At 48.5% G+C, this 17975-nt stretch overlaps 1 protein-coding gene across 1 annotated transcript in view; it reads right to left on the bottom strand.

Annotated features, from left to right (window-relative positions):
* Rap1gap2 (RAP1 GTPase activating protein 2) overlaps positions 1-17975 on the bottom strand; it is a 101316-nt gene that overhangs the window by 41496 nt on the left and 41845 nt on the right. Inside the window, 5 exon segments of the mRNA XM_042054878.1 lie at positions 1403-1506; positions 2645-2857; positions 3209-3241; positions 4090-4134; positions 7588-7623. Coding sequence (XP_041910812.1) covers positions 1403-1506; positions 2645-2857; positions 3209-3241; positions 4090-4134; positions 7588-7623 — 431 coding nt within the window.

Genomic DNA, 17975 nt, shown 5'->3' with positions numbered 1-17975 from the left:
CTCGGGAAACTGTTCAACTGATTTTGCCATGCCTCACAAATACAATATCTACCCAGAAAAACACTTGTAAAGATAATGGCTTCCCTTCCAAATAAGAAGTAAACCGAGTCCCACTCAGCTGGCAAAGCACAGGGCTCACACGTACAGCTACTGGAGCTTGTTCCCCAGCATCACCTAGACACAAACTAAATCTGGGCACATGCTGGCACCTTCCTCAAACACCTGCTCCCAAAGCAGGGTTATATATGCTATTCTGTGCTCCCATACTGAAAGCTCAAAATTAGGACAAATAAAAAAAAATGTTACTCCTAGGGCTGGGAAGATGGTTCAGTCTTTAAAGTATTTGCCACTCAAGGACTACAGACTTGAAATCAATTCCCGGAGACCACATACAAAGGCAAGCACGATGGCGTGTACCTGTAATCCTGGTGCTGAGGAGGCAGAGGCAGGAGGATGCCTATGACAATGTGATGAACTGGTGAGTTCCAGATTCAGTGAAACCCTGTATCTAAAACTAAGCTGCCAAGAAATACAGGAAGATATCCAACTGGCTCCATGTACACATATGCACACATACATGCAAACCATACACAACACGCACACAGAAAATTAAGTTGTTATTCCTATCTTCAAACACCTTCAAGTGTGTCTAGCTACACTCAGCATAGTTCTCCCTGACTTCACCACATCTGACTCCCACCAGGTACAGAGACAGACATTTGAGTTCCTGTAGCATCCTATGCAAATGACTAGAACATCTGTGACATTTATGAAAATTCTGTTTCTTTCTTGTGAGATGGTAAGCCTTTGGGAAACAGGGATCAGTCTCAATCATGATTGTCCCCAGCACCCATCAGTATCTGGTTCAAGGATACTTAGCAAACCATGTTGGTTGAACCAAATAGAAACCAGTTCTAGTTTCCCTGCTTGAGGGGATCACGATTCAGAGAGAAGGACCTGATGTCAGTGTTCCTGCTGGAGATACCACTCCAGCTCAAGGACCCCAGCACACACAACCTTTCCTAACTAGGTGGCTAACAGGGGTAGCAATATGGCCAGCTCTCTCCCAGAACATGGGGCTGTGTCCCACCATGATGAGCCACACTGAGCCATTCCTACTTCATGCTCCATCTCCTCAGAGTCACTGTCCCTCCTAAGAAAGACAGGAAAGGTCTATAAGCTCTGGCCTAGGTGACCTTGAGGCTCAGACAGCTAGCAGGAACACATGGTCACATTGCCTGGCAACATCATATACAACCCCAGGATTCTAGCAGCTCTACCCCTCCTGTACAACCAGACCAGACTGGTCAGTCTGGTATTTCTGCCCTCCCCCCCCCCACATTTTCCTTAATGCCAGCTCTGCCTGGGAGAGGCGTGGTCTCTGCCAGTGTAGCAGCCCCACCTGAGGATGATCCGAAGGTACTCGATGCCCTCAGCTTCCTCGCATTTGATGGACAGGATCAAGTTCCCCAGGCTGCTTCCAGTACAGTAAAAGTTCAGATGATCCTAGGAACAGAAATCCGGTGTGAGCCTCCAGACATGGCCCCTATATAACCTCCTTCACCAGGCAGGAGAAGCCCCACAAGAAGGAGGAAGAGAAGGATGCTACTGCTCCAGCATCAGTGATGATGGTAAAGATGATGATGACAATAATGATAGTGGTGGTGATGGTGATGACAAGGATGATACCAATAGGTGTCAACCACCATGTCCTCAGAATGTGCCAAGCACCATCCCACAGCCTTAGTGCCCATTATCCTCTTTAATCCTGACCACAGCTTTGTGTAGGAGATGATGTCACCATCCCCATTCCAATCACTCAACCAGTGTCTGACAGAGCCAGGCTCAACTCCACAACTGACTGGACTCCAAGTTCAGGTCCTTCACCACCTGATGCTAAGCACCCTTTCTCACTCAGAGGGCAGCCCTAACCAATCCAAACCATGAAGGAAGGCTAGGAGGAGCCCAAGCAGAATGTCAGTCTCTCTTCACAAGGTGGGGCTCTCCCTGGCTTCTGGGAGGCCACCTCCCAGGCCCACCCAGGTAACAATGAGCCCACGGAAGTTGCACTTAAACAATGCCCCCTGAGATTCAGTGAGGCTTGGATGGTTTCTTTTGGGTGAGACTACAAAGCCATCGTAGGCTAGGGACTTCCAGGTCTTCCCTTGGGACTTTGGGGAACATATCAAGACAAGAATGCATTTGAGAAAATGTAACTTTGCCATTGTTAAAGAATCATTCTCAGGGGACAACATCCAGTCTCCGCACTCAGGGGACCATCCTGAGAGTGCCTAAGAGCTGGGCACTGTGCAAATGTAAACAGAGCCATCCAAGCAGGGAGAGCAAATTTTTGAGCACTTAAACTTGGACAGTATAACTCGAGCAGTTAAAACTCTACCCCATCCTCCTGCGCCCCCAACACTACTCATTTCATCACCTCAAAAAACACTTGTTGGAGGTGGCCCCCAAAAGGACCCTTTACAGGGACTCTACGTCACTCCTAAGACTCTCGGTAAGACAGAGGTGGGCAGCGAGTAGTTCAGAGCAAAGAAAGACAAAAGGCGGAGAAGACAGAGGAGCCCTGGAACAGATCCATGCCACCCTCCCCAGGGCAGGGTCCAATCTGGGGGGTCCCTGAACTCACCTTGCCCAGGAAGTGCCTGCGGTAGGCCCTGGCTTCACCCCTGCACTCAAGCTTGTAGCCGAACGTGTTGGGGCTCAGGCTGTCCTCTTCCTCCTCCTCATAAACGCTGCTGCCCAGTGACGTTGGAGTACCCACATTCTCTGGGTCCTCAATCCAGTAGCCTCCAAACTGGGGCAGGATGATCAGAGGATATGGGCCTCCCTTCTCCACAACCTGGGGACAAAGGAAGTTCTTGCCCTGAAACCTACTCTGAACTGTAGTGGAGCAGAACCCCACCACCTCTGAACTGTTACAAAGAGGAAAGCCTTGTATCTGAAGCCAAGAGCAGTCATATAATGTTCCACAGCATCTCTAGATTCACTGGGACCCTGGGTTTTACAGGACTATACAAGAACCCCAAAGTTAAACCTCAGAAAAGATGTGGATAAAAGAGGCGGTGTTGGGCCCTAAAGTCTTAGGCTCAAGATTCTCTCCCATATGGGGCTGGGGAGGGTCATGATCTCCTCAGGAAGAAATCCATAGTAGGCTGTAGTGCAGTTCTGTAGTGCAGTCTGGACCTCCTACCTCTTCAATGCTGGGGTAAGGGATATAGTCATCCTGCAAGACAAAGCACAGGACACTGCCATTAGTTCCACAAGTGGTCATAACAATCTAACTACTGTTTCCATGTTCCTCACCCAGGTCTAGAGAAGAGATGTGTTAGGGGGCCTAGTAGGATGCTGCAGGGCTTCAAGGAAGCAAAGTCAGCCTTCTAGAGGCAACCCCAAGGACTCAGCATCCCATGCGATCGAACTCACCTCCAGATCAATAGATCTGAATGCAAACCCAGTCGACCAAAGACATAGCACACAAAAGGGATGCCCTGATCGACCCCAGTGCCACTATCTTGTCATCCTAGGGGCCTGAGATAGAAAGAGAGCTGGGTAGCTGGACAAGTTGGAACACACCTGCAATCCCAGCCCTCTGGAGGTAGAGGCAGGAGGATCAAGAGATTGATCATTCTTGACCAACTAGGATTAAAAAGGAAAGAAAAAAGAATCCCATTCTCTCCCTGTTCCTTCCCCATCTCTTTCAAGTGACTGGGCCTTAGAAACAGAACCTGAAGCTAATATCTGTTGGCTCGTCAGAGTCCAGAGTACAACAACCCTCAACACTGTGTAGGTGCACAGAGAGAACGAGAAAGGGTCAAATCTAGGCCTCCAATCCTTGGGTCTCATTTGAGAATCTCCACCTAGCCTGCTTGGAAGCAGCCTTAAGACATTGAGCCAGGGTCCCTCTGCCCACCAGCCATGAGTCTAGCAAGGTGCAGTTCTTAACTGGCTCCTGGTGAAAAGCTGATGTGCACGCCAAGTGAGCTCAACATGCTCTCTGATCAGCCTGCCCTCTTCCTACACGGGCCCCTCCCTGGGTTCACCTGGCCACTCGGCCTCAACTGCCTATCCCACCTTGTTCTTCTGGGGTCCTGGCCTCTGTTCTTCAAGCTTGATCCCCTGTGGAAACAAGGAAGAAAGGATACGCGTAAGCAGAGGTCACTGCATGGTTAGGTGCCTCTGGTAGGCACTGGAGCCTCTCACCTCCCACACTTGGCAATTGTCGGTCCCAACACCAACCCCAGATGAGGTTGTGGTCTGGCCAGTTAAGACCTGAGCCATATCACCTGCGTTCAAATCCCAACACCGACACTTCCTAGCCTGGTGACCTGGAACAAGCCACAGATTTCTCTGCGTGACTCTTGCTCTCACGGATAAAGTGGGAACGAAGGCAGTGCCTTCCACTCTGCAGTGCAGGTTAAAGGGGGCTATGGATTTCAAACACTGACGGTGTACAGTAAAGCGTGTGGGTAGAATTAGTGTAGGTGGGGTAGTATGATCATCTCTCTGCTCAAAATCTTCCTGAAGGTCATAGGCCTGTGGGTGGGAAAGGCAAGTGCCCACATCTGCAGGTGTCGGAGCCAGCACATTGGTCCTCCTGCCTTCTAGCTCTACCTTTTTCCTGGAGGAAGGGTGTTTAGACAACAGGCAGGACATATGGTCCTTCAGGTCTTCATTCTGCCAGGTGCTTTCTATCTGTAACCCAGGGAGTCTTCCTAGCTACATTTGTGGAATGAGGATTAGACCTCGAGCCCCCATCTCCGTCTTCCAGATCCAAGGACCAAGGTTGGATTAAAGGGCTTTGCCTGCAGTTGCTGGAAATTCACTTCCAGGAGCAGCCCTTGTCCAGCAGCCTTAGTCGGGTTCTGACTTAGCTGGACTGTGCAAGAGGGAAGGCTTTCCCAAGACCGAGTGCATCTGCTGAGAGCATGAGCCGGAGGGCATCTGAGAGATGCAGTCCCCCTAGGGAGCCAGAAGTAGCTGCCTAGTGACCACCTTAGAGCAAGGCCCTGTCCCTCCAGAGGGAGCACCACTGTGGCTTCTTTCGAAGGCAAAACACCTTTGTTTCCTCAGTGAGGAAACTGAGGGGCGGCTGTGTGCCAAAGGGCACTAAGTTATTGAGTGCTAGGAACTGTGTTTGAAGTTGGGTATACAATCACACACCCTGCTCCCTGGACAGCAGGTCTCCTGCTCCCTAGGTGGACATTAATGCTGTTTCTCTGGACTGCTGGCCTGAGTCATGCCCCAGCATTGTTCAGGAGGGTGTGGGAAGGTCCCTCCCACTGACAGGTGCTTCTCACACACCCACAGAAAACTGCCTGGGTGGCCCCATAGACCCTGTCCAGGATGGCACAATGGGTGGGCAGGGAAGTTATGTCAGGAGTCTGTTTTGTTTGTCCTGTGTTAGTCATCCCTGTCTGGGAACAGTCCCCAGGGCAGGAGTGCAAACCTCTCCCAGCCTCGCTGCCACTCCACTTCCTCCCCTACCAGGAAGCCCCATCCGTAGCCGGGCCCTTCCTCCTCCAAGCATTACCCTCTCCAGTGGCTACTATCTTCATGCTCCCTTCTCCCTGCCCCCGAAAAGAAATGGAAGTTCAGAGAGGGAAATAACTTGGTCAAGGGCACTCAGCTAGAGGACATCAGGTTCAGACTTGAATCTGGGCTGGGAGACTCCAAAGCATGTGCCCCAAACCCTCCTTCAAATGCCTAGGCCTGGGCTGGAATTGGGGGTCTTGGATCCTAGTTTCATTGTTTCAGAACTACCAAAGTGGCCCAACCACATATGTGGTTTCCAAGACTCGGTTTACACAATGGTAAGATGAAAAGAGACGAGGCCCATGCCTGAGGTGGACTCCAGCCACGCTGCTCCCAGTTGCTGGAAACTGAGTCCACTCGGGCCAGTGCCCAGTGCACCATGGGTAAGTATTACACATCACAACTCTGCTTCCCACCGTCTCTACCGAGATGCAGGTGGCAAGCCATGCTGGGCATCACTGTCTCTGAGATAACCAAGTGGCTGAAAACAAGCCCCCTGCCCTAGAGAGGCTCCCAGCATAGCTGGGAAGACCAACCCAGCAGCCTCTCCAAACAGAGCAATTCAAGAGTCCCCAGGGCTGGGTTCTGGGGGAGGAGTCAGGGACTTCAGCTGCAGGTGAGGTGGGTGGGCTGAGAGAGTAACCACAGAGAAGGCAAGTGAGCCACCAGCCCCTCCCAGTGATCGGAGATCTCACTGGCTAGCAGGGAGATTCCCCTGCTTTGCTCTGCTGTTGAACACTTAATGATACCCTGTCTCCTGCTACCCGGCAGTGCATAGCTTTTCCGCGTCTAGATTATGAGTTCCCCTAAATGAGGAGAAAATGAGTTTGCAGTCCACAAACTACCGGGTGCAGAGGAGAATTTATCCCGTGGTAATGGCACAACTACTAACAATTACTCTCCCTTAACACATCCTTCCCTTCCGCGCCCTGTTCTGTACCACTGGACCATGCTGGACCGTTTCTCTGCCCCCTCCTCCCAGGGCTTCCAATCCCTTATTTCAACCCTTCATTTTATTTCAGCTCTCCCCTGTGACGTGGAGGCAAGAGAGCGGTGAGATACATGTTTCTGAAAACCTCATGAGGAGAAAACAGCCTCTTCAATCTACCATCCCAGAGAAGCGCTTGACATATGTATACCATGGTCAACCACTCCATCACGATCCTGGCAACTGAGCCCAGAACTCAGCTGACACCAGTGTGGACAACAGAACAGCTCTTCCTGTGAGCCCTAATCTGGGGTGAGAGACGCTGGTTCTGGAACACATAGATACGAACACCCCGGCTACTCAGTGCCCTACATTCAACGGCACAGCGTCTGCACAGAACCTGCACACATCCTGCTGTGTCCTTCAAGCCATCTCTAGGTGACGTACAATCCCTAGTATGACATTGAGCAAACTGTTGCTGCTTTGTCCAGGGTAAAATGGCAAAGATAACATCTGTACATGATCAGCTCAAATGGAACCCCCCATTGCTCATATCCACAGTTGCTTTAACCCACAGAGAGGGATCTGAAGCTATGGAATGTGATTACCAAGGGCCCTCAAATGCTCTTCAAACATTGACCTTCATGTGGTGCCCTCCAGACTTTTACATAGAGGATCTCATTCCATCTCCAACACTTGTCAGTGGATATTTTTACTCTTATTTGTTTTTGGTGACTTGGAAATGGCAAGCCGTGGCAGATGTAGGGTTTGAACTCAGATCTGCATCTCGCTTATGGCTCTGCCTCCCCAACTCCACGTAACTCTCCTCTAGATGGGGCTTGCTTTTCAAGGGTTCCTTTTCAACTCACTCCAGAATCGACATCTCTTCTGAGCCTTCCCCACAGCCCAAGGGTTAATGCTATACTGGGCTGGCCCTCCATGTCCCAAGGCAGGAGTGTTCCCAAAATTTCAGTACCACTCAATAGCATAGTAGCCTAAGTTATTGGGCCCGAGGGTCCTCTCCCTCCAATACCTCCTGGTACTTAGGCCCACAGTACTGCAGAATCCACACCTGAGGATGGGCTGCTGACCCATTTTGGGGTACTCACCTGCATTTTCTCCAGCATCTCGAAAAACTCAGCGGACTAAAAGACATAATGGGAAGGATCAGTAAGAAGGGCTGCTGAGAATGCCTCCCACTCATCAACCCTCTGAAAACTGAGCCCCAGCCTTCCTTCCCCAGGGACAAGACTCATTTGGGTCAAGAGAGAAGCTAATGTGATTTTTGCCTTTGCAGGCCTGCAGGGCCAGAACACTCCAGGCAATCAAGGAAGAGATAAAACAGGCCCCAGCTGATGATCAGTCCTAGAGAGTGCAGGCCTCACAGAAGGAGGTCATGCGGTTCCCTAGAGAAAATCCAAGTCCCCCAAAATGCCTGGGAAGGCAGCAAGATTGGTGTTTGGGATGTTTCCAGCCAGCAGCAGGGCCAACATGGCCAACACTCATAGTTTTCTGCTATTTGTGACACCATGGCCTTTTCTGTCTCCCATAAAATCTCATTCAGGACCTGACAGAGAGCCAGTAAATGCACAGCTGCTCCAGTCTGACCCTGATTTGGCCCTGTGGCCCCAGTCTCGGAGGCATGGCTTTGAGACCTAGAGTGAGTTGGTGAAGCAGAGCTCAAGACCGCCTTGACTGGGCCTCCAGGTCCAAAGAGGAATTATTTTTAACTGCTCCAACAACACCTTTCCAGACCTTTAGCCTACTTTGGTATCACCTGTGTAAACTCCAAGGGGAAAAAAGGAACAAGGAAGCTGAGGAAACTGCTAAAGGAACACAGGAGTCCCTAGAAGCCCTCCACTCACAAAGCCAACACCGCTGCCCACATATGAACCCTGGCACCTGTAAGCCGAGAAGTGCCCAGAGCAGACAGTCCCCAGATGAAACAGAAAAGCTAACAGTGATGGAAGAGAACACACACGTCTTCATCAGTTCTTCATGCACAAGCAGAGGCACCCAACACTCTCCAGGCTATGCAGGTATCAGTGAGCTAGCTAGTCTGTGGTCCCACTGCCCTTAGAATCCTTTAGAAGGGAATCACCAATGGGAAAGACTTCTGGAGAGTCACCTGGAGAGACTCATTCCTGCTTCCAATGCCAGTCATCTGTCAGACAAAAGCAGGGCTCCTACTGAGGCAGAAAGCCTGCAGCCCACCGTCATCTAGGATGTACAGTCTGGAACCTGATTATCAGCGTACAGGAGTAGGCCTGGGGCACCCACACCGAACACCCATGACCAGAGTAGCCACCAAACATCCAGACTCCAAGTCTGGCCTTCCTACTCACTTTAAGTATAAGCTGCACAGTATTCTTTTAGCTCCAGTCTCCAGGACACTGGGACTGCCTGACAGAGCTTACACAAATCAATAAAGATAGGGGACAAGAGGACAGAAAGAGGCAGTGTTTATTTAAATAGACTCCCGACCCAGCAGCTACACCCAATTAAAAAAATCTATATCCTAACACATGTACACTATGCCAAACACCCATAAAAATGTTCATCACTGCATTGATTATAACAGTAAAAAACAAAAACAACCTCAGTGCTAACCTATAAAAATAATTAGACTAAGCTACATCCATAGACTAAAGTGCAAATACTATATACAACTGTATGCTAATAAAATTAAATAACTCACATGATATGGACAGATTTATATGAAACCACAAAGTACAAAAACTGACTCAGAAAGAAACAGAAAGTCTAAAAATATATATATAACAAATAATGATTTTAAAAATTACCCTCAAAGAAAGGCCCCAGGACAGATGGCTTCAACTGTACATTCTACCAAATATTTAAATAAGAATGAATGTCAATCCTCATTATCTCTGTGAACATACAGCTCCAGACTAGGAGACTTCATTTGCTAGCCATGTGTCTGATAACGGATCGTACACGGAATATGAGAAGAACACAAACAACCCAATAATAATAAAATAACTCCGTTGAGAAAGAGTGAATGTGGGGCTGGGGAGAGTGCTCCGCAGGTTAAGGGCAAGTGTGCAAGCGTGAGGACCAGACTTTGGATCCCCAGATCCCACCTAAAAGCCCAGTGGCAGTGGAGACCTACAGTAACTGTGGGACACAGGAGGCAGAGACAGGGAATCCTTGAAGCCAGCTAGACTAGTTGACTCGTAAGCTCTGACCCTTCAATGAGAGACCCTTCCTCTACATATAAAGTGGAGAGCAAGGAGATACCAGACATCAGCCTTGGGCCTCCACAGGCAGGTGTACACATATGTGAACACGGTTCTACACCACATACACACATCCAAAAAACATACAAATATACACCACATACATATGTGCAAAAAAAAGCAAATGTCTTCCCTACCCTGAGAAGAGACAGAGATGGACAGTAAATACGGGAGACAAAACTCCACATCATCAACCGTCAGGAAACAGTAAAACCACAATGAGACCCCACTCACATTGCTCAGGTGGCCACAATTAAAAGATGGGGGATGGAAAATCTGGGAGGACTGAGGGGGAGGATCAGGGGCAAATATGATCAAAATACATTGTATGAAATTCTCAAAGAATTCAATTCCTTTTTTGTGGTTTTTCAAGACTATTTCTCTATGTAACCCTGGGTTCCTGAAATTCATTCTGTAGACCAGGCTGGCCTCCAACTCAGAGATTCTCCTGCCTCTGCTTCCTGAGTGTTAGGACTAAATCTCTGCACCATCACTTCCTGACAATAAATAATAATTATTATTAATTTTAAATTTTAATTATAATAATTATCAGTAAAGAAAGAGAGAAGGGTAAATACAAACACAATGGCATTGGGGTCCCATGTTTTGCTGGTAGGGTGAAAAATGGCACACACACTGTGGAAAATAACTTTTAATTTCTCAAAAAAGTTAAACACAGAGCCAAGCAAGGTGGCACACACCTTTAATTCCAAAGCTCAGGAGGCAAAGGCAAGAGGATCTCTGTGAGTGAAAGGCCAATGGGGTCTACATGGCAAGTCCCAGGCCGGCAAGGACTAGACCCAGAAATTCTATTCCAGTGTGTATACCCAAAAGAACTGAAAACGGGGACTCAAATCTTGTACACAGTGTTCACAGCAGCATTTTTTACACTTCCCAATGTCCACCTGGAGAATGGGTAAGCACAATGTGACCTGGAGATGCAGTAGGGTAGCATTCAGTCATAAAAGGGAAAGAAGTCCTGACGTGATCTCATATAGATGAGTCTTGAAAGATTACAGGTAAGTGCAAAAAGACAAACCCGAAAAGCTGCATAGTAGAAGACCCAGTCTATGAGTTTAGTGTCCCAGACATGAGTGCCTGTCAGACAGAAAGCTGATTAGTAGCTGCTGAAGGATGAAGGGACGGAAGAGGGAACGACCAGCAAAGACACTGTGTGTCTCTGAGAATGACGAGAACCTTCTATCGCTCACTGTGGCAAGGGCTGCACAACTTCGTGGACGTACCGAAAACATTAAGTTGCACACCTTAAATGGGCGAGCTTACGGCATATGAATTATCTCAAAAGAGATATTTTTAAACCCTACACAGTGTTCCAAAAAGAAAGAGACAGTTCACACTGTTTGTGTAAAACATTCTTCCAGATTCATTAAGTTGTGGAGGAAAGCAAGTCAGGACACGGCATTGAATATGATCTCACTTTTATATTTAAAGAAAATAAAAGAACCTATATAGATGCATAGAAAACAAACGACCTCAAACTATCAAAAAGCAGCCATGTTGAGAAGGGCAGATGGGGCTACTTCACACGGCAGAGCCGCATCATGTGCACAAGTGACTGCTGCGAGGAAAACATAAAGACGCGCAGAGGACCTGAAGCATCCACTAACGCAGAGGACCTGAAGCATCCACTAACGCAGAGGACCTGAAGCATCCACTAACGGAGAAACAGAAACTGACCACAAAGCAGCGGGACGGGTGCCCGGCTTCCTACTCACTAAAGAAACAGACATGGTGAATAATAAGACAACATTGTTCATCTATCATGTTGGCCAGCGTTGGTGAGGATATGGGGTGCTGGGCACAGGATCCATAGGGGCTTATGTAGCTGGGGTGATCATTCTAGAGGACAATTTTGTGCTCAGTGTCCAAAGTCTCAAAGATGTTCACATGATTTTTGGCCCAATAAAGCTGTTCTGGGTGATCCTAAGAAGATACATGAGCAACTGCACAATGACAGGCACCAAGGGGTGCTTACGGGTTTAAAAGGAAAGAAAAAAGAAAAAGGAAAGAGTGGGAGTGCCCAGAGGAGGGAGGAGCAAATGATGGAAAGAGCATGCCCATAGAGACACAGTCCACAAGGGTGGGCAAGGTGGAGCGCTTAGGAGGTGGAGGTAGGAGGACCAAGAGTTCAACGTCATCCTCACAATGAGTGCAAGGCCAGCCTAGGATACAGGAGACCCTATATCAAAAAAAGAAAAGGTCCCACGAGAAAAATATTTGGGAATTCTGCCCACACATAGTCACAGTGCACTGCTAGGTGGGGGTAACGCACTGGAAAAGAAAAAGGAAGGCAGTCCCTCCCTTTCAGTTAAACATAAACCGGTGTCTGTGTGAAGAAGAGCAGGTCTGAGGATGAGCATCCATCCAGAAGCATCTTGGGAGACACAGGCCCAGATGAGATCTTCAGTGTTTTGTTCTTCAGCATTTTTACAAATTGCTTTTTACATGTAATCTAGGTTTTAACATATTTGACACATATGTGGAAGCTCTGGCAGGCTTTTTTTTCTTTTTGCTTCCCCCCAAAACAGCTTCAGGTCCACCCTCCAGCTTCCTAACAAGGAGTTCCTGAGACACAAGTCACACAGTCTTTGGAGATTAGAGAAAGCCCTGCATTGAAGCCAACCTATCTCAAGTACACACTTAGCTCTGTATATCATTGACTAAGATGCTTCTCTGAGTCACCCCTCAACCCAGCTCACTCTCTGCTTATCCAGCTGGTAATCAAAAACTTCTTCGAGGCACAGTTTCCTCCTGAGGATCACTGAACCCCAACTGATGAAACACCTTCAAGACATGGGCAGGATGCTGGAAATACCAGGCAGGATCCAGATTCCCAGGAACCTGGTCTTTACTTTGAGACATAGCTATGCAGGGTTATGGTGCAGATGCCCAGTCCACCTTATTCAGAGGAGGCGTGAAGCCCTTCTTCCTGAGACACCAAATGCACCTCTCCCCTGCTGTGTAACAAATGACTCCAGAACTTGGCGCTCCCAAACCATTTATGTAGCGTTCAGGAGTCAACACGGCATGTGGTAAGAATATAATTGCTCAGTGGCCTCACTGGAGCGGGTACACCCACATGAACATCAACAGAAGGGCATACTTCATCACAGGGGCCTCTCCACGAGCTGCTTGAGTGTCCTCAACATGTGATGGCTATGTTCTCCCAGAACGAGTGACACAGGAGAGGGGACACACAGAAGCAGCTGTGTCATCCTGCACCACTCAATCTGAAATCATACAACCATCACCCCGGCATTATCCTATTATCTGAAGCAATGAATAGGAAATCCGGCACACACTTGATGGACAGGGGATCGGGTTCTACCTCTTGAACAGAGAACTACAAAAGAATATATGGATGTAGTCCAGGGAAGATGGCTCAATCAATAAAGTGCGTGCCCCACAAACGTGTGAGCCTGAATTCAAATCCCAAGCATCCGTGTAAAAAAATTGAGGTGCTGCAGCAATGTGCCTATAATCCCAGCACTGGCGAGAGAGATGTGTATCCCAGAGGCATGCTGGATAGCTAACTAGCCACCTGGAGAGAATGTGTCTCCAAAAAAATAAAACTAAGGTAGAGAAGCAACTGAAGAAGACACACCTGATGACGAACTCTAGCCTACGCACACAAACACACATACAGTGTGTGTGAATATAACTTAAAATCAACACATCAGGAAAGGCTCCAGCAAAACCCAGAATCCAGGCTGACCTTACGAGATAAAGAGAAATGCAGAGCATTCTCGCAGAGAGGAATGCAGAACACACAGTGCTCAGGCACCAGGAACTTTGTGGCCTGGGCAGGAAAGGAAAGGAATACAAGCATTTGATGAGCAGAGGATGATTCAGTCCATGATGGACTGAGGCCTCTGGATCAAACATCTTTAAGGTTGAATGGAAGAGGCAGCTGGGATCTAGACCTGAGAGACTCTGAACACCAGGACTAGGGCTCCTTCTGCAAGTCAGAGGGTTGGTTAAAGCAGAAAGAGAGGAGGCAGCAGAGCCCAAATCTGGGGACCATCCACGCTGCTACCACCCAGTTGTGTGATAATGCTGTATGTTAACTCTCTCGATTTCCTCCACTGAAAACTGAACCAAATAATCCTTGGCCTCCTAGGGTCTTAGCACCCAGCCAGGACCTGTTCCACAGCACATGCCCAGCAGACAGCGGTTACAGGCAGGAGTATCAGGAAGCTGGTGAAACACACTTTCCCTTGCTCAGAGACATTCTACCAGCTCCAGGATATACTTTGCATTTCATGACTCCAGTAGTCTCCCCACAGATGGTATTTCTGGATGACTGTTGCAGACAAGTGCCTCATGGCCCTAGGGCTGGCATGGAAGGTAAGAAGAGCTGTGATTCACCCTCGGCTGTGAGTAACACACCAAGTGGAAGATTCCTTCGTGGACAATGCTCAGGAGCAGAAACCAGCCAATGCAAGCTGGCATGCATGGTGCTGGCCCAACTTCTCAGTGACTCGCTGAACTTTCCAATGGGACGATTCCACCGCTGGCAAGGAGCAGGTCTCCCTTTCCACCCCAAAGCAAGGTGACTCAGGCCAGCCTGGAACTGCACTGCAGCCATTGGACCCACCCTCATCTGTCTGAGAATACTCCACCCACTCAAGGGCATGCAACCCCATAAATGCCCACAGACTGCCTAGTACTTTCCTATATATCTGTAGGATAGAAGGAAGACCTGGCTGGGGCATCCTTAGGAAGGGGACCTCCTTCCACCCGGAAAGCAGCCCCCTCGATTTCACCGAGGAATGTCATCCAATAGCAGTGTCAGCTCAGCTGTCTGTTTTATTATTAGCAACAACTGTTGCCACCCAAATCAAAGCAGTGACCAGCCTTTCCCCCTGGGTTCTGCTTTCGCAGCCAGTCAACTAGGCCATGAAATAATCAGACAACCAGCCCAGCCAGGGAAGTCACAGGCTGGGCCCCAGGGTTCCATCCCGTTCAATCTCTGTCCTCTTCACCTCCCAATATAGAAACTGTCTGGTCTCCCCTCTGGAGGGCAAAGAGAGTCCTTGGGGAAGGTAATGCTGGAGGAGGGTGGAGAGAGCAGGAGCAAGCATAGACAGGAACTACAGGGAGCCATTTGGATTTAGGAAATCTCAAGAAATCATGCCTGAGCTCTCTCTTGCTGGTTCCCGGCTGCCCAGGAAGTGAACAAGAGGAAATGATGGGTGGAAGATGGCATTTGTATGAGACAGTTGTTCCCTGGTGCCTCCATAGGATTGGTTCCAGGACCCTCTACAGATACCAAAATTAACGGATGTTCAAGGCCTTTCTTTCCTTTTTTTAAGATTTATTTGTTTATATAATGTACACTGGTGTTTTGCCTGTATATACTGTTTGAGGGTGTCGAATCCCCTAGAACTAGAATTACAGACAGCTGTGAGCTGCCATGTAGGTGCTGGGAATTGAACCCAGGTCCTCTAGAAGTTCTTAAACCGCTGAGCCATCTCTCCAGCCCCTGTTCAAGGCCTTTCTATGAAATGCCATAGCATTTACATACAATCTACACATGTCCTCCCATGTACTTTAAATCCATTCTGCATTATTTATAATATCTAATGCAATTTAAATGTTATGTAAATGGGAAGGGACATATGTTTGTGATCAATATAGACACATGCTCTTGCTCTCTGTCTCTCTCTCTCTCTCTCTCTCTCTGTGTGTGTGTGTGTGTGTGTGTGAGAGAGAGAGAGAGAGAGAGAGAGAGAGAGAACCTATAGTCTTGTACATGCCAAGCAAGCTCTCTACTACCTATCTCAAGTTTTTAATAGGTTTTATTTTGAGACAGAGTCTCGCTACTCGGTTGCCCAAGTTAGCCTTGAACTCATTCTATAGCTTGGCTTTGTAATCCTCCTGCCCATGTCCCTGTTCAGCTGGGATTACAGGCATATACTATGAGATCCAGCCAGACGTAAGCTTTTATTTGGACATTCTTGACCCAAGGTAAGTTAAGACTGTAGCTGCAGATCCGGATCTAACGGCAGAAGACAATCAAGGCAGAATATTTTACCCCTTTGTGCCTTTCCCACCTGCCAGCCTCCCTCAGCCCAGGGAAGCCCTACATTGGCATGGTTCCTCCCTACAGACAGTCTGTCGATTTATTTTTCTCTCTTTATGTTCCCTAGCCTGTGGGACCTCTACCAACATTCCCCCTCTCATCCCATTTGGAGAAATGGTGCCCTCTGCCACCCACCCGCCTACTCAGCATGTGCCTGTTGAGCAACGTGCCCCAGCTCTGGGCTCTGCTCCACCGCTCCTCTGCTTGAAGAGGGGCGTTTGCGCAGCCTTGCTACACTCCTCTCTCGGGAATGAGCATACTCCAAACACACGCACAGTTCACAGAGCGGGACCTGGTACCTCAGAATGGACTGGCCAGAACTACACCAGCTAGTGTGTGCACAGCATAGTCCAGCACCCAGCACTGACTCAGTGACCACAGCCCAGGCCTCCTTAGCTCTGCGCTCTCGGTCCAGGCACAGACTGCAGGAGCAACGGCACAGGCAACGGCAAAGAGAAACCCCAAAGGTGAGTGAGGAAATGTTGTGAATCCACACAGGTCCTGCGATAATAAAGCAGAAATGCCTGGTCCCCGGCGCTGAGAGAAGAGGAAACCCAGTGTCAGAGCGGGTTCTGGGCTCCATGAAAAGCAAACAGAAAGAAGAGGGCTGGGGATATGACTCAATGGGTAAAAGTACCTGCCGCCCAAGTGTGAGGACTGGGGTTCAGACCCCTGGAGTCTACATAATGCAGAGTGGGCAGGGTGGTCTGCCTGTAACCCCAAATATATGGGAAGCAGAGGGAGGATTCTCAAAGCAAGCTGGCTAACTAGACGAGCCAAATGGTGAGCTCAATGTACAAGTGAAAGACCTGATCCAAATACGTAAGATGAAGAGTAACTGAACAAGACACAGGACTTCAACTTCTAGTCTCTGCATATATACATGTGTGCACGTGCCTGTGTGCATGCACATGCGTACACACACATACACACACACACACACCACACACCACATACACACGCACACTTGCACCCACATTCATATATGCACCCAAGAACACACATGGGTGCACACACAAACACACACACACACTACTTATACATACCCCATACACATATACACATAAAAGAAAAGATTCTGGGAGTTTTGTCAATAGGTTATATAAATCTTGGAGAGCCAGACAGCAGAACACACACACACATTTACAAAGCGACAGGTGTACCCCATGGCTGCCTGAGTATCAAGTACACCATGCCGTCCCACACTATTGCTGCCTCAGAAGTCCCTATGCACAGAACAGTAGGGATAGAGGACCAGGACCTGATTGCCTCAGCCCCATTCTTGTGCCTAGTATCAGGTGTTCAAGAAATAAGTGCTGAATATCTAACTAAAAGCTCTTCTGAGAAAGGCAAGAAGGAAGCAAACTGTGGAAACTGGATCTTCGGCCTTGGAGTGGTCTGGACTGATTCCTTAAAAGTGCTAGAGTTAATCTAGATTTTAGATAGATAGTCCAAAGCTCCTGCTCCACAGAGCTGTCTGTCCCCTGACCACATATGGCCCACCTCGCCAGGGACAGTCAACTCTTTCTCCTTCCAGAATAAAATCTGGTTCCCCCACGTGTCACCAACTCCCACTAAAACACCAGCATGCTTCTCATTCCTTTCCTTAACTCACCCTCCCCAGCAGCCCAAGTGGGGTCAGCCACTCTGCTGTTAGAGGAACTGCTTCCCTGTGTCACCCGGAGCCCAGAGACTGCAGCAGTCATAACACAGCAAAATCACCTGGAAGATCCGCTAAAATGCAGCTTCTTTAGGTCCACTCCCAAGCATTTCTGATCCTTAGCCAGGTAAGTTGCATTTCTAGCAAGTTCTCAGGTGGTCAGAGACCCACGAATCGTGTTTAAGGAGGGAAGTGTGTAGTAGGGGACATTTCTGAACAGAGAGACTAAAGAGAAGAAATGGAACAAGACACAGAAGGGTGGGCAGACGATAGATTGATTGGGCAGACATGTAAACCACTGAGACATGACTCGGAGATGCAAAAGCTAGCAGCCAGGCCATGAAAGAGTAAATGGCAAGACACAGAGGCTGAATTAAACTTTAAAAGCTCTGGCCATGGATATGTCCAAAACATATCACTCCATAGTGAATTCTACCAACCACTTAAAGAGAGTTCATACCGATCTCCTGA

Source organism: Arvicola amphibius, chromosome 4 (genome assembly GCF_903992535.2).
Source record: "Arvicola amphibius chromosome 4, mArvAmp1.2, whole genome shotgun sequence".
NCBI classification, from domain to species: Eukaryota; Metazoa; Chordata; class Mammalia; order Rodentia; family Cricetidae; genus Arvicola; species Arvicola amphibius.
The sequence above is the reverse complement of the archived record's forward strand: the minus strand, read 5'-3'. Positions and strand labels throughout refer to the sequence as shown.